We start from the raw sequence: 17,829 nt of genomic DNA on the forward strand, positions 1-17,829 counted from the left end.
CCGTGATTTGCGGATCCGTGGATCCGCAAAACACATACGGACATCTGAATGGAGCCTTACAGGGGGGTGATCAATGACAGGGGGTGATCAGCCCCCTGTAAGGCTCCATTCAGACATCCGTATGTGTTTTGCGGAACCATTTTTTTAGCATATTGTATATCCCGCTGTAAATAATCCCTGCGTATTAGTTATGTTAGAGGCTTCTGTCTCAAAAGCCCTCTGATCGGAGCAATTCCGACGGGCACGTATAAGTTCACCCCTGGGGATGCTGTGGATAGTATGGGAGGGGTGGCATGACTGGGCCAGAAGTATGGTATTGCCTGCTAATTGTTTTCGGTGGGTAAGTGTATTAACTACACTGGTGGAGGGGTCCCCCCTCAGGCACAGATCCAAAAACTGAATCTCAGTTTGGTGAGTATGAAACACAAATTGTATGTTATCCACCTTGGAATTGAAATATTCCATTAGCTCTGGTATGGACGTCACATCGCCAGACCACACCATCAGTAGGTCATCAATGTAACGTCCATACCAGAGTAGGTGGTCCAGGAGTGGGAGGGTGTCGATGAGGAGAAAGCACCCCTCCCACCATGCCATAAATATATTAGCAATGGAGGGAGAGAACTTGGCCCCCATCGACACCCCGGACACCTGTAAATAAAAATTCTCACCAAACAAAAAATAATTGTGCCTGAGGAGGAAATCCACCACATGGACAACATATTCCCTCAATGTCTGGGTGTAATCACTGTAATGTTCAAAAAACCACCTCAGCGCAATAATAACCAAATTGTGGGGAATATTAGTGTATAAGGACGTGATGTCCGCTGTTATCCACGAATAGTTGTCCCTCCACTTAAAATCAGCAAAGGCTTGTAGCACCGCCCTGGTGTCCTTGAGAAACCCTGGAATGAGTGGTATCAGGGGCTGTAGCAGGGAGTCCACCCACTCAGAAAAGCGCTCAGAATATGAGCCTATACCAGCCACAATGGGTCTGAGGGGTGGAGGGAATACATCCTTGTGGACTTTGGGTAATGCATGAAAAATGGGAGCTATAGGATGTTCCACAAAGATGTACTCCCGCTCCCTGACGCTGAGACAGCCACATGATACCCCACAGTCCAGGAGTTTCTTCATTTCTAATTGGAAATTCCTCAGTGGATCACTGGGCAGACGGACATAAACATTGATGTCATCCAGCATAGTAGTAACAAGGGATCCATATAGGCCCTTGTCCAATACAACCACTGACCCCCCCCTTGTCTGCCTCCTTGATAATAATATCCTCCCTTGCTCCTAAGTCTCGCAGGGCAGTTTTTTCCGCTACGGTCATATTAGAATATCCCTGTGTCCTAGAAGTATCATACAAAAGACATAAATCTTTTTCAACCAATTCTTGGTATTTATCCAAAGCAATTGATCGAGATTGAATAGGGTAAAAGTCCCTATTGTATGTTTTAAAGGACACAGAGGTATTAATGTAACCCCCCCTCATCACTAATACCAGTTTGGAGGGAGTTACAATGAAGAAGCTCAGCAAAGCTCATGGTATTGCCAAATAATGCGGGCGTAACATTAACAGACTTACTAATAAGAGCATCAGTGCAGACTGTAGGGAAAGTCCTGCTGTTATATCCGCGATTGGTATCGGAGTTCCGTGGAGCTTGCTGCGAAGAGGAAGCGTCAGTGCCATGTTTGATGACAAGGTTCGCTGGGGCTTGCTGTGGAGAAAAAGCAGCATTGCCATGGTTAATACCAGAGTCCCGTATGGCCTGCTGCGAGGAGGGAACAGTGCTGCTGTGATTAGTATTCGAGTCCCGTGGGGTTGGCTGCAGGGAGAAAGCAGCACTAACATAACTAGTGCCGAAATCACGTGGGGCCCATTGCGGGGAGTGAACAACATAGTCCTGATGAATGTCAGAGTCCTGTGAAGCTTGTGGTGGAGGGGAAACACCGCTACCAGGTGCGTCTCCCAAAGGTTCCCCCCGGAAATGTTTCCTTAGCGTTAGGTTCCGGGCGAATCTGTGAACATCAAGGATCGTCCGGTACAGATTGAAGTGATGCGTGGGAGAAAACGAAAGTCCCTTTTGTAAGACCATAATTTGCCGACAGATTGATGACTTGTATATCTTCAGTTATCTCTTTTGCCTGGACGCATAGCGGTGATTTTTTCCGGTGCCGCTGGCCTGCACGTCGTTTTTTGCATCTTTTCTGTGCTGATTACCGGATGTCAAACGTGGATTGGGATCCCTTTCCACAGTGCTCATAGGGGGATCAGCGGTATCTGGTGAAGACTCCTGTGAGTCGCGTTCTGTAGAACTAAATGAAACGCGGCCAGATCTTCTTTGCCTATTGCGGGATCGGCGTAAAATGGAGCGTGGTGTGCTCTTGCGTATTTCAGCCCAGGTATAAACTGCATTGTTGCTGTAATCAAGCAGATCCCTGTTAAATTTGCTCTGTTTAAAGAGTATAAGATCCTCCTCTACCTTTTCAAGATTGCTCTTAAGTTTATTGTCTGCATCCGCGAAAACTTGGCATGTTGGTATGGGCTGATAGCAAGTCCTGTGCTGCTTTTATTTCTTCTCTCAGAACAGAGGGAATCCTGTTCATGGTATACTATCAGCTCCATCAATTTAAATGAGCAATCCGATAAAATAGTTTGCCATTGTGAGACAAAGGAGTCGGAATAGATGGTGGTCGGATTATTCTTAATCCGTAAGCCACGAGGGATCATTTTTTTGTCAATATATTTCTGTAGTGAAGTGGCATCCCACCATGTCCGTAACTCCTTAAGTAAAAGATTTTCTAATGTTGACATCTGCATTTTCATATTGAGTACATCCTGTAATTCTTGTTTAGGAGCATCAAAAATGGCATTCATCCTTTTCACCCTATTATCATCATTTTCCACAGGGCGTAATGAGATATGTGCCATGTTCAAAAAGAATACGGAAAAGCTCGCTGTATATATTCAAAGTCCTTGCATGGAGTGCACGCCACCAGGTAAGCAATAGAAGAAGACGTAAGGCAGCTCTCACCTGCAATAGTAGAATCACCAGAGGTGCACGGATGCCGCTCCTGGATGCGGTATATGCAATAAAAAAGAGAAGAAAATCCAGCTCTCTTCGGTGAAAAAATGAAAAACTTTATTCCAGCGAATTAAAATCCATACAGGTGTACATCAAACAGTCAATGCATTTCAGACCTCAAAGAAATGTGGGTCCTTCCTCATGACAAACATGTATATGAAATGGGTGCTCCCTCTTAAGTAACACAAACTAACCCCAGGTTGATAGGAATCACCTGGGAGGTGGAGACCCAAGGAAGCGTTCCCATGCACATGACAGAATAGAAAACCTCTTTAACCAATGGCAGAAACCAGCAGAAGGAAAAACTCACATACAAGTAAATCAAGTCACTAAAACAGCAATCATTAAGCTAAATAAAAATACAGATACAAAGAGAGCAAAAGTACTGGTGGCAAAGCGTATGTGTAGTAGAAAAGACGACGTGGTCCCACATCAATATTGTAGAATGAGATCATGACGTCTATTCAACCCACAGGGCTGGCGAGATTCTAGCTAGAAGATCCAGAAGGCCTCCCTGTTAAGGAGTTTCCTCCTGTGATCTCCCCCCCTAGGCGGTAGAAAAACTCTTTCTATGCCCTTAACCTGTAAGTGGGATACATCACCAGCATGTGCAACTGCAAAATGCAGGCTGACTGCAGAGACATTCTGGTCCTTATTTCGTAACACAATATAGCCAAGAGTTCTCTGCCATATGTAAAATTATGAAATAACAGACTTGGGTTGGTTCACAATCCATCCTAGCTGTTACAGACGGGATAAAAATATTTCCAAGTCTGACAGTAGGAGCTCCTTTGAGTCTGCTATAATTAAGAAATCGTCCAGGTACAGCACTATATTTAACCCTTCTTGTCTGAGTGGAGCTATCATTTCTATCACCAGTTTGGTGAACAGCCTTGGTGCGGCTGAAATCCCGAAGGGTAGCGCTATGAATTGAAAATGGAGAATCTGATTGAAAGGGTCTAGGATCGCAAACCTTAGGTATCTCTGGTGATCTGGGTGAATGGGAACATGCAAGTAAGCGTCTTTCAGGTCGACCGAGCACATAAATGCTCCTAGCTTTATCAGAGGTACTATGGATTTCAGAGACTCCATTTTGAACTTCCTGTAAAGAATAAACTTGTTCAGTTGTTTCAGGTTTATAATAGTTCGAAAGTCTCCTTCCTTCTTTTTTACTAAAAATAGGGTTGAATAGTACCCCTGACCTCTTTGAGACGCGGGAACTGGGATTACTGCTCCCTTTTTTACCAGGTCTTGGACTCCCTGGAAAATATTCAGGTTGGAGGATCTGGCAGGCATCTTTGTTACGACAAATCTTGGAGGGGGGAGGGAGGTGAACTCGATCTTGTATCCTTGCCGAATGATATCCAAGGCCCAAGGATTTTTTGATATTAGCGCCCATGGACCTAGGAAATTCTTCAGTCTCCCCCCTACAATGGCGTCATTGTTTGTCTTCAAATTTAGATTGGGGCTTAAGAAGTAAACCTTTTCCTTTACCCCCCTTGGGATAAGCCCAGCAGCCTGACTTGCCTTTCCCCCTACCAGCCTTATTTTGTCCACTGTATGACCGAAAGGACAGTTTGCAGATCGGGACCCGACATACTCTGGAAGTAGGAACAGCATACACAGTACTTACAGACCTCAGATCAGCGTTCCATGGCCATCCCGCCTTTTATTCAAACAGCTCTGCCTTCTGTGCTTTTCTTCCGGGTTGCGTCACAAGACCGAACCCGGAAGTGACATCACAGACGTCGGCGTGCGCACACGCCGGCCGCTACACAGCCCGACCCACTGGGGAGGAGGAGGAGGAAGTTGCGGCCCGGGAGCAGGCTCCAGACCAGCCAGAGCAAGCCCTCCCGATACCCCCAGCCCAGCATAAGCACGCGGCCGCCGGCGGACTGGGGGAGCTCCGATGAGCTTCAGGTAAACCAGGAGACCGTCCTCGGACCCTCCTGGAGAAGAATAAAAATAAAAAAGAGTGTAGGAAACAATTCAATTTCCCATCTTCATCTCCCTGCCAGTCCGCAGGGAGACTCTTCTCTGACCCTGGACACAGTGGGGACAGGAACACTGAGGTGTGGTGGTGGGAGGGGGCAATTTAACCTCTTCTCTGTTTCCTGCCCCCACAGAGGTCATGGGTCAATCTCCTTGTGGCCGTCATGGTGATGATATGGGAAAAGATTTTCACCTCAAAATGAGTACAATGAAATAATAATAAAAAAAAATAAGATTACCCCCAAAGGTGCATATAGCCTTTAAGGGGTGTGGGGATTTGCTCTTGTAGACAGGTTAGCGGATGCAGTATAGAGACAAGGAACCAGGTTGTAAATCAAACTTCAGTGTTTTATTCACACTCAATAAAACATAACAGTCTTGGTGCTTGTTCACACACAGCAAAAACAAAACAATGTTCACCTGGAATCCTAGGTGTGGGTTCACAACTGGCTGAATGCTCAGCCACAGAATAGTTCACTGGCAGGCTTCCAGGCAGCCTGCACGTGTGTTTGCAGTCTTCAGCCTAGAGGACTCAACAGCTTCACTGTAACATGGAGGAAAATACACACTAAACTGATAGTGCTGACTGCTTTTTATAAGCCTGCCAAGACCCGGCCTGGAACATGGGGAGTAGCCACCCACCCAGCACTTTGGCTATCCCAGTAAAAGCAGTCCCAGATCAGCTTTACAGCCATACTAAACAGCTGAAGTGTCAGACTGCAATATGCAATAATGACACTTCAGGAAAAAAAAACGGCTCTTACCTCACCGAGGCCAGGAAGCAGCGTTTTGGTGTCCGCCTCAAAAGTAGAACGGAGACCAAACAAAGCCAAACTGATGCACTCTGAATGGATCCTTATCTATTCAGAATGCTTTGGGACTGAACTGATCCGTTTTGGGCCGCTTGTGAGAGTCCTGAAACGGATCTCACAAGCGGACCCAGAAACAACAGTGTGAAAGTAGCCTAACTCATTGATGAGCTTTTATTAACACTTTGCAGCATAAATAACATGCTAACTTTATTCTCTGGGTCAGTACGATCACAGAGATGCACAATAAAAATTCCATTTAAAAAAAAGAAGAAAATGTTTGGGAATTTTTGCATTCCAAAACCCATAACTGTTATTTTTCCTTCAAAAGCGCAGTGTAAGGGCTTTATTTCTGAAAGATGACTTTGGTACCATTTGGATGTAAATAAGACATTTTGATTGCTTTTTATTCCTTTTCTGAGTGGCATATAAGTAAAAATGGCACTCACTATGTGGAATAAATGATGTGATCACTGCATAGTTTAGGTAGTTACGGAAGTGGTGATACAACTTAGTGTATGTGGAGGGTATTTCTTTTCCATTTAAAAACTTTTTCAGTGAAAAGGTGGATTTCCTTTTAATAACTTTATTAAAATTGTATTTTTACCACTTATTACTCTTAAAATGAAAGGTTTCCCCGCCCGCCCCTGCATCTTAATTGATGTTCTCTTGCAGCCTCAAGAAATCAATCAAACTGCACGAGGCAGAGGCAGGAAAACCTTGACTTGTAGGAGTAAAACGCCTGCCTTCTTGACTTAAACATACTTACGTATTTCCATACAGAAGGAAGAAGATTAAAAGTACATTTTCAGAGCATTTACTAGTTAGAATACTGCAATAAGAACTACTTCCAGTGCCCCATAAACATATAAATATGGCACTGTGAACAGATAAAATTGCATATCCGAAATGTCAGGTTTCCTTTAAACTCTATTGCAACTCAAACATCAATGAGAATTCTTTTTAAAATTATTCTGCAATTATAGTCAACTTATTAATTATATTTAGGATACTCAATTGTGTATTTGTATTTCAAAACATACCTGTGTATCAAAGACATTTTTAAGTTCCACATTGTATTGGTGGGACAAAAAACTCCCAAGCCAGCGGCCGTCATGAACAACCTAAACAGGAAATATTTATTTTACATTTATCATATTTGCCCTTATTGAATTAAAAAGATTTTACAAGCAATCAATAACATTAAAAGACATATTTTAACTGGCATTCACAAAAGATCTTACTAATATTAACGCTCTATACATTTTATCCCTTGTAAGACCACACCATGAATATAGGATTCTGTTTTGGGCTCCGTGCAGTAAACAGGATATAGGACAGCTGAAGAGGGCTCATATGCGGGAGAGTAGAATGTTAAATTGGATGGATGGTCTCTTACATTGGCCTCTTTCACATGAGTATTTGCAATGTGTATATGGTGTGTATTTTGTGTACTGGAATATGCAGCTATTGCTAATGAATAGGGCTATTCAGATGGGCGCATGATTTCTGTCAGTATTTGAAATACGCGGCATGTCTGAGTTTTGTGCATATTTGCTTCTAAATACGCCCATTATAGTCTAGGGTAGTCCACCAAAATGCAGGAAGGAAAAATATGCATGTAAATCAGATGAATTACTAAAGCAATACTGAAAACAATCTGGATGGTATATAATCCGGAATCCATTTTGTAACGTAACGAGAATTCAAAAGATTTCCGAATGAATAAGCTTATGTAGGCTAAGTGAATAAATATATTTACTAAGTGTGATTAAATATAAGATAACAAGAGACAAATCACATACTGAATAATAAAAAGTAAATACATCACTAGCCTAAATGGGGTGAGACTCAGTCTATCATTCTATAACACACAGCTTTCTACCACGTTATAACACATGACTAATACACCAGGGTGTAACTGATATAGGGCAAATCAAAACTTACATCCTACCTAGGATGAAGTTTCAGGTGGAGACCCCCGAATGTATGTGTGCCACAGAGTTTAAACCTTTTAGCCCCTCCTCCAGTGTGCAGCACACGTGATATAACTGAGATAACTAAGTAATGTGGTCTTATCAACACAATATGGGAAGAGTACTAGATTACAAGGCACATCATTACATAGAATGGTAATAATAAAATGGAACAGAATTAAAGGGACAGAACCAATCAATACTTAAAAATACCCTTACAATACACATGTGTATTCCAGAGCTGGATTATGGACAGATTGCTATATACTCGTGTGAAAAGAGGCCATTAAAAGACTAGAAATTTGTCTTGTTCAGTTTGGAAAAGATGTCTCAGAGCTGATCTAATTTACATGAATATGTGTGTTGTCACTACAAAGAAATGACACAAGAATAATTTTATAAAGGACAAGGGACATTCATTAAATATGGTGAAAATGTTAAATATACAGGGAGTGCAGAATTATTAGGCAAGTTGTATTTTTGAGGATTAATTTTATTATTGAACAACAACCATGTTCTCAATGAACCCAAAAAACTCATTAATATCAAAGCTGAATATTTTTGGAAGTAGTTTTTAGTTTGTTTTTAGTTTTAGCTATTTTAGGGGCATATCTGTGTCTGCAGGTGACTATTACTGTGCATAATTATTAGGCAACTTAACAAAAAACAAATATATACCCATTTCAAATATTTATTTTTACCAGTGAAACCAATATAACATCTCAACATTCACAAATATACATTTCTGACATTCAAAAACAAAACAAAAACAAATCAGTGACCAATATAGCCACCTTTCTTTGCAAGGACACTCAAAAGCCTGCCATCCATGGATTCTGTCAGTGTTTTGATCTGTTCACCATCAACATTGCGTGCAGCAGCAACCACAGCCTCCCAGACACTGTTCAGAGAGGTGTACTGTTTTCCCTCCTTGTAAATCTCACATTTGATGATGGACCACAGGTTCTCAATGGGGTTCAGATCAGGTGAACAAGGAGGCCATGTCATTAGATTTTCTTCTTTTATACCCTTTCTTGGCAGCCACGCTGTGGAGTACTTGGACGCGTGTGATGGAGCATTGTCCTGCATGAAAATCATGTTTTTCTTGAAGGATGCAGACTTCTTCCTGTACCACTGCTTGAAGAAGGTGTCTTCCAGAAACTGGCAGTAGGACTGGGAGTTGAGCTTGACTCCATCCTCAACCCGAAAAGGCCCCACAAGCTCATCTTTGATGATACCAGCCCAAACCAGTACTCCACCTCCACCTTGCTGGCGTCTGAGTCGGACTGGAGCTCTCTGCCCTTTACCAATCCAGCCACGGGCCCATCCATCTGACCCATCAAGACTCACTCTCAATTCATCAGTCCATAAAACCTTAGAAAAATCAGTCTTGAGATATTTCTTGGCCCAGTCTTGACGTTTCAGCTTGTGTGTCTTGTTCAGTGGTGGTCGTCTTTCAGCCTTTCTTACCTTGGCCATGTCTCTGAGCATTGCACACCTTGTGCTTTTGGGCACTCCAGTGATGTTGCAGCTCTGAAATATGGCCAAACTGGTGGCAAGTGGCATCTTGGCAGCTGCACGCTTGACTTTTCTCAGTTCATGGGCAGTTATTTTGCGCCTTGGTTTTTCCACACGCTTCTTGCGACCCTGTTGACTATTTTGAATGAAACGCTTTATTGTTCGATGATCACGCTTAAGAAGCTTTGCAATTTTAAGAGTGCTGCATCCCTCTGCAAGATATCTCACTATTTTTGACTTTTCTGAGCCTGTCAAGTCCTTCTTTTGACCCATTTTGCCAAAGGAAAGGAAGTTGCCTAATAATTATGCACACCTAATATAGGGTGTTGATGTCATTAGACCACACCCCTTCTCATTACAGAGATGCACATCACCTAATATGCTTAATTGGTAGTAGGCTTTCGAGCCTATACAGCTTGGAGTAAGACAACATGCATAAAGAGGATGATGTGGTCAAAATACTCATTTGCCTAATAATTCTGCACGCAGTGTACATCAATACGGGAAAAGGTTTTTATTGTTAATGCAGTCAGGCTATGGAATACCGTACCCCAAAAGGCAGTAAAGCAAATAAAAAAAGCTAGATGCTTATCTAACTAACAAGCGGACTTAAGTTTTATATTTGATTGTGTCCCACCATAAAACTGGTAAGTATCTGATTAATTTTCTATAGGTCTACCGGAGATAGCCGAGTAAAGCGCTTAACTGTCCCATAGAGAATGACTAGAGCAGCAGCACACAAAAGCACATAACAGCAATGCTTTGGCACGCAGGCCTTTCCCAGCTGTGTGTTATTTGGCTGATAACGGTAAAGAGGAGGAGAACCCAGTGAAAATGGGCTGCATGTGAGAGCAACTTTCTTTATCATACTCTATTACAGAAGGAAAATACAATAAGAAGCCGTGTACGAGTGTAGTCCGCTTTTGCTGAGGGCAGATCATGTAAAACTAATTATACTTTCACACTTGCATTTCACTTTTGAAATTTAGATCCGGAAAAACCCATTCATTGGGGACAAAACTAAACTAAACTGAACAGAACGGAATGCTCCAAAATGCATTCCGTTCCGTTTGGTTGTGTTCCCATACCGGAGAGCAAACCACAGCAAGCTTCAGTTTTCTTTCCGTCATGGGATGCGGAGCAAAACGGATCCAGCATGACCTCCAATTCAAGTCAATGGTTTTACTGAGACACAATAGAAAACGGATCAGTCCCCCATTGACTTTCAATGGTGTTCATGCCGGATCAGTCATTGCTATTTTAAAGATAATACAACCGGATCCGGACGCAGACTGTTGTATTATCAGTAACGGAAGAGTTAGCGCACAGGGCAAGGTAATTTGCTTGAGATCCGGTGACGTTACGGGCTCTCCTTAACGGGCTCTCCATGTGCAGACCAGAAGGACGGATCCGGCATTCTAGCTGGATCCGGCAATAGTACATTCCGATGGAACAAAAAATGCCGGATCCGACATTCAGGCAAGTGTTCAGTTTTTTGGGCCGGAGATAACACCGTAGCATGCTGCGGTTTTATCTCTGTCCTGATCAGTCAAAAAGACTGAACTAAAGACATCCTTGATGCATCCTGAACGGATTGCTTTCCATTCAGAATGCATGGGGATAAAACTGATCAGTTCTTTTCCAGTATAGAGCCCCTAGGACGGAACTCTTTGCCGGAAAAGAAAAACGCTAGTGTGAAAGTACCCTAACAAAGTTTGTAAAATAGGTTTTGAATAATTTGAGGGGTGTAGATTTTAAAATGGGGTAATTTATGGGTAGTTTCTATTATATAAGCTCAGCAAAGTGACTTTATAACTGTACTGGTCCTTAAAGGCTATGTACACCTTCGGAGGCAAATTTTTTATGATTGCATGATACTCATTTATGGCTAAAAACAATTTTTAAAATATTGAGCCATTCTGTCACACAGGGTTAACTGTTTTTCTAGCTCTGTGACTGGTACTATCACTTGACGGTCATCTAATAAACCTTATCTCTAAACTACTAAGAGGTCACAAACACTTATTTAAGCCATATTCCTATCAGTAAGATAAGAACCGAGCTATAATGAGTGTTTAGGAGGTCATAGAGCAGAGATAAAGAGTGCATCTGCTCCTGGTCTGACGGAAAAGACAGAAAATCCAAAGGGTGCTTCTAGAGCATGTCAGCTCTGTACAGAAAAAATGAAGCCATATTTTTAATAAAGACCAATTTAAAAAATGATTTTTAGCTCATAATGAGTACAATGCAATAAGAATAATAGAAAAACAAAAAAGCCTTTAAAAGATGGGGTGATTTATGATGAATTTTTCTTCAAATTGCCCCATAAATATATTAGCGAAGGCCGGCGCTACCCAAGTCCCCATAGCGGTCCACTATACCAGCTTTCACTATAGAAAGTGGCTAAAAAATATACCTTACAGTCAATGTAGGAGAATAAGACGCAATTGCACCAAGGATGAAGACTACAAACTAAAAACTAAAATCCTGGAAAATAGATTCAAGGAGAAAGGCTATCCTAAACTACTCATTAAAAATGCCATTACAAACATCCAGAAAACAACAGAAGAGGTACGGTTCATCACTCAGTATAACACATCCAACCCATATATTCAGAAAAGCCTTGAAAAACATTGGCATATTCTCTGACAGGACCCATACCTGACCAAATACCTTCCAAGCATCCCCAAAATTACTTATAGGAGAGCACCAACCATTAAAAACATACTGGCTCCAAGTAGACCAAAACAACACATGGAACCTAAAATAAAAAACACACCTAACAACGACACCAAGAAGGGGAGCTACAGATGTGGGCAAAGAACTGTCTGTGTTGCAGCATCATCACACACAACAAAACAACTTTTACTTCCAACCACAACAGTCCTACATTCCCAATAAAATACCATCTTACATGTCATTCATCCTACGTCATATATCTGATCGAATGTGAATGTGGCCTAAAAGATGTAGGCTGCAGCACACAAGCTCTCCATTGCCGGGTCCATCAACACAGATACAACATCCAGAAACAATATTTAAAGCACGGTGTCTTCCAGGCAAACACCCCCGAAAAAGAGAAACACAAGCTCATAATCACTCCGATCGACTTTATACCCGAAAATCCATGTAATAGGTTTGAGAACCTACAGAAAAGAGAAGTCTATTGGATATAACAGCTAGACATGCTCACTCCACATGGTGTTAAATAAATAACCGAGACCATTCTATAACAACTTCAACAGTACCAGTCCACCAAAGTGACGATCTTCCTTTATAATAATTCCCTCCAACAGTGCAATCTATGAAAATCGGTTATCTACCATTACACTGTTCCCAGATACTCTCTCATAACAAATAATTCATTACGATGCTTCGACCCAAACCCAATGCCCTTCTCTAGCAACACCGCATAGGGTGTAACAACCAATAAGCCTTCAAGCCAGCGATTGGTAGCAGCACCCCCATACGGTGCACTATACAGTTGCAAGAAAAAGTATAAACCCTTTGGAATGATATGAATTTGTCACGAGGGTGTCTAGAACCACGCCTGACTCCGTTATACCCGGGGTCAGGAAGTCGCAGCGGTTGGCTGCGCGCTCTATGTAAGATAGGGCTGTTTCCTTATGGTAGCTTTCTGGGTTTGCTTTGCAAACCCTTTTGGCTCACTCAGGGATCCGTAGCTCCTTCTCCTCAGCTTTTCCTTGTCCAGCACTCCCAACCTCCTTATATTCCCCTCTCACACTTCTCTGGTTGCCAGATATAGAGCTTCCTGCCTGGACATCTATTCTGACCCTCTGGAGCTGTGTTGCTGCGTTCTCTGTTGTTGGTCCAGAACGCTACCCTCCGGATCCCTGTTGGACCTTTTTGGTCTGCTGTGGTCGCCCACCTGGGTGTATGTGTTGGTCTGTATTGTCTGTCCTCTCCCTGGTGTTTCCCTCTTAGTGTCAGTGGTGCGGACTAGCAATCCCACCGGCCCGTTCACTATCTAGGGCTCATTTTAGGGAAAGCCAGGGTTTAGGCACGTGATCGCCGCACGGGTGAGGAACCAGTCTAGGGACGTCAGGGCAGTCAGGTGTCAGCCGCAAGGTGAGTCAGGGGTCACCACCTTTCCCTCTCCCTTGGGCAGGGCTTTCCCTTTTCCCTCCCTGTGCGTGTCACCGGTTATTACAGAATTTCTGCACAAATTGGTCATAAAATGTGATCTGATCTTCATCTAAGTCACAACAATAGACAATCACAGTCTGCATGTTACCATGTTTTTATTGAACACACCATGTAAACATTCACAGCGCAAGTAGAAAAAGTATGTGAACCCTTTGATTTAATAACTGGTTGAACCTCCTTTGGTAGCAATAACTTCAACCAAACGTTTCCTGTAGTTGCAGATCAGACGTGCACAACGGTCAGGAGTAATGCTTGACCATTCCTCTTTACAGAACTGTTTCAGTTCAGCAATATTCTTGGGATGTCTGGTGTGAATCGCTTTCTTGGTCATGCCACAGCATCTCAATCGTGTTGAGGTCAGGACTCTGACTGGGCCACTCCAGAAGGCGTATTTTCTTCTGTTTAAGCCATTCTGTTGTTGATTTACTTCTATGCTTATATAGCTTAGCCTGCTCTCCCTTATTCACTGATATGCAAAATAACCGTGGAGCCCCAATTATGGGTCTTCAACACAGTGAAAGCCAGATATCCCTCAAAGGAAGGAAAACCGAGCAAAGGGGTGTCCCCATTACAGAGATCACCAAATCCACCATATTAAGTGGCCCCTATGTCAAGATCCCGCTCTTTTACAAGCTTTAAGGATGTGACGGGGAAAACCTAAGCCAGTTATCCATCCACAGACAGCTGTTTCGGGGTGTTGCCCCTCATCAGTGTGGAGTAGGATTCTGGCTAACCGGGAGCAATGCCTTGGAGACCACTCAAACAAAACAATAGCTGATCTTAGGGAGACCAGCTACAGAAAACACTGTGGAGCCTCATTTAAGAGTCTCGACACAGCAATCCAAAGTGCAAAGCTCCCTGGGAAACAGTGATATGCAAAATAACCGTGGAGCCCCAGTTATGGGTCTTCAACACAGTGAAAGCCAGATATCCCTCAAAGGAAGGGAAAGCCATTTGGCACCAGGAGAGGTATAGTGTGGACTCTCATTGCATTCTTTGGTGGCCATTTGGCACCAGGAGTGGTGTGGAGTGGGCTCGGCATGCATGTTGGTACCTGAATTCCTTGGATATAATGGAGGCCCTTTTGGCACCAAAGATGACAGAAATTAAAGCAGGCCCAGCATGGATGTGGAACCTACACCCCCTGAATTGTATGGTAGCCGTCATGGCACATAACAGGTAGAATTTTGTGTTAGGAACCCGTCTTACAGAGATCACCTTGACATGCGGCAGACGGGCTCAAATAATTTTGTACAAAATGATTTGCCAAGCATCTCTAATTTATAAGTATAGCACTAGCAATCATTATGCATTTTTGTACTTTATTTGGTTTGCAGAGAGCTGTTGCATTGCATGTTTTGTTTTACTTCTATGCTTTGGGTCGGTGTCCTGTTGCAACACCCATCTTCTGTTTAGCTTCAGCTGGTGGACAGATGGCCTTAAAGGGCTTCTGTCAGCCCACTAAACCGTTTTTGTTTTCTAATAATCCCCACACTGCGAGCTCTGCATACATAAGTTAAATTATTTTGGTTCAGTAGAATTTGATAAAAATCTATTTTTAAAATATGCAAATTACCTTGCTACCAGCAAGTAGGGTGGCTACTTGATGGTAGCAGCCGCATCCTCCAATCCTAAAGACGCCCCCTCCGCATTGTGATTGACAGGGCCAGGGAACGGAATCGTTCTCTGCTGGCCCTGCCTGTTAGCATTCAAAATCTGGCGCCTGCGCCGCGGTCGTACATATCTTCATCTGCGCAGGCGCACTGAGAGGCGGCCACTCGCTCGGCCGCTCCATCCTCAATGTGCCTGCGCCGATGACGTCACATCTACACCCGACGCAGGCGCATTGAGGAGCGAGCGGCTCAGTGCACCTGCGCAGATTGAAGATACGTACGGCCGCGGCGCAGGCGCCAGATTTTGAATGCTAACAGGCAGGGCCAGCAGAGAACGATTCCGTTCCCTGGCCCTGTCAATCACAATGCTGAGGGGGCGTCATTAGGATCGGAGGATGCGGCTGCTACCAGCAAGTAGCAGCCCTACTTGCTGGTAGCAAGGTAATTTGCATATTTTAAAAATAGATTTTTATCAAATTCTACTGAACCAAAATTATTATTTAACTTATGTATGCAGAGCTCGCAGTGTGGGGATTATTAGTAAACAAAAACAAAAAAAAACGGTTTAGTGGGGTGACAGAAGCCCTTTAAGTTCTCCTGCAAAATGTCTTGATAAACTTGGGAATTCATTTTTCCTTCGATGATAGCAATCCGTCCAGGCCCTGACGCAGCAAAGCAGCCCCAAACCATGATGCCCCCACCACCATACTTCACAGTTGGGATGAGGTTTTGATGTTGGTGTGCTGTGCCTCTTTTTCTCCACACATAGTGTTGTGTGTTTCTTCCAAACAACTCAACTTTGGTTTCATCTGTCCACAGAATATTTTGCCAGTACTGCTGTAGAATATCCAGGTGCTCTTGTGCAAACTGTAAATGTGCAGCAATATTTTTTTGGACAGCAGTGGCTTCCTCTGTGGTATCCCCCCATGAAATCCATTCTTCTTTAGTGTTTTACGTATCGTAGATTCGCTATCAGGGATGTTAGCATATGCGAGAGACTTTTGTAAGTCTTTAGCTGACACTCTAGGATTCTTCTTCACCTCATTGAGCAGTCTGCGCTGTTCTCTTGCAGTCATCTTTACAGGACGGCCACTCCTAGGAAGAGTAGCAGCAGTGCTGAACTTTCTCAATTTATAGACAATTTGTCTTACCGTGGACTGATGAACAGCAAGGCTTTTGGAGATACTTTTATAACCCTTTCCAGCTTCATGCAAGTCAACAATTCTTAATCGTAGGTCTTCTGAGAGCGCTTTTGTGTGAGGTATCATTCACATCAGGCAATGATTCTTGTGAAAAGCAAGCCCAGAACTGGTGTGTGTTTTTTATAGGGCAGGGCAGCTGTAACCAACACCTCCAATCTCATCTCATTGATTGGACTCCAGTTGGCTGACACCTCACTCCAATTAGCCTTGGAGATGTCATTAGTCAAGGGGTTCACATACTTTTTCCAACTGCACTTTAAATGTTTACATGGTGTGTTTAATAAAATCATGGTAACATTTAATTCTGTGTGTGTTATTAGTTTAAGCAGACTGTGATTGTCTATTGTTGTGACTTAGATGAAGATGAGATCACATTTTATGACTAATTTGTGCAGAAATCCATATCATTCCAAAGGGTTCACATATACATACTTGTTCTATTTTTAACACATAGGCATCCACTAATGTAATTCTACTATTTTATCTGTCTGATTAACATACTAAAAATACGCTTTCCATAACCCCCACGCTTCCACCCCCTATGTCTGTAAGGTTTCCGCCTGCCTAACTAAGCAGGTGTGAACCTCTATATGGATTTTATTCTTGTTGTCATTTTATCTTTTTTATACATTTTTTTACTCCTATTTGTCCTCAATTTTACTGCTATTTCTAAACCTATCGTATGTATGCATATATTTATTTACTTGTGTATCTATATATTTTATGTACAAGTATAAAACTTAGGAGTGTCTTTCTACTTACTGGAGCGAGTGCCCATTGTAGATAAAGCTCTTTAAATTTTATTTTTTTTAACCACGCCCCCTTTTTCTCCTGCAGGGCGCATCAACGCTCTGTAAAGCATATTGTCCTGAGGAAGAGGGCTGTACGCCCTTGAAACGCGTAGACAGCTTTATCATCATTAAATAAAAAGAAAAAACATCCAAGCCATCGTGCGGATCGATTTATGCGCCTACAGCGCCGGAAAGTGGTCCTATTTATCTTCAACCTTCATATTTGGGCATGCTGGGAGTTGTAGTTTTGCAACATCTGGAGGGCCGCAGGTTGAGCATCCCTGACTAACAGGATCACAGCCTGTTTAGAATGGATAGTAAAAACCGGAGAGGAGGAGGGGTTTGCCTTTATGTAAAGTCCTGTCTAAAGCCCACACTTCAGGAATATATAAGTGAGGGACATGAACATGTGGAGTCACTGTGGGTAGAAATACATGGAGGCAAAAACAATAATAAATTATTAATAGGAGATTATTATAAGCCATCTAATATACCAGAGTCCACATAAAGTCTACTACTAAGGCCTCCTGCACACAAACGTGTGCGCCCCGTGGTCGTGCTGCGGGCCGCAATGCACGAGCACCGTACATGGGGCAGCCGCAGAGGATCGCGGAATCATTCACTTTAATGGGTCCGCAATTCGGCCGTTCTGTAAAAAGATAGGATATGTTC

The 17,829-nt window shown here is 42.9% G+C and overlaps 1 protein-coding gene across 1 annotated transcript in view; it reads right to left on the reverse strand.

Annotated features, from left to right (window-relative positions):
• LOC120981463 (piRNA biogenesis protein EXD1-like) overlaps nucleotides 1–17,829 on the reverse strand; it is a 144,417-nt gene that overhangs the window by 16,150 nt on the left and 110,438 nt on the right. Inside the window, exon 9 of the mRNA XM_040411002.1 lies at nucleotides 6,934–7,014. Coding sequence (XP_040266936.1) covers nucleotides 6,934–7,014 — 81 coding nt within the window. The remainder of the gene's footprint in view (nucleotides 1–6,933; nucleotides 7,015–17,829) is intronic.

Source organism: Bufo bufo, chromosome 11, assembly GCF_905171765.1.
Source record: "Bufo bufo chromosome 11, aBufBuf1.1, whole genome shotgun sequence".
NCBI lineage: Eukaryota > Metazoa > Chordata > Amphibia > Anura > Bufonidae > Bufo > Bufo bufo.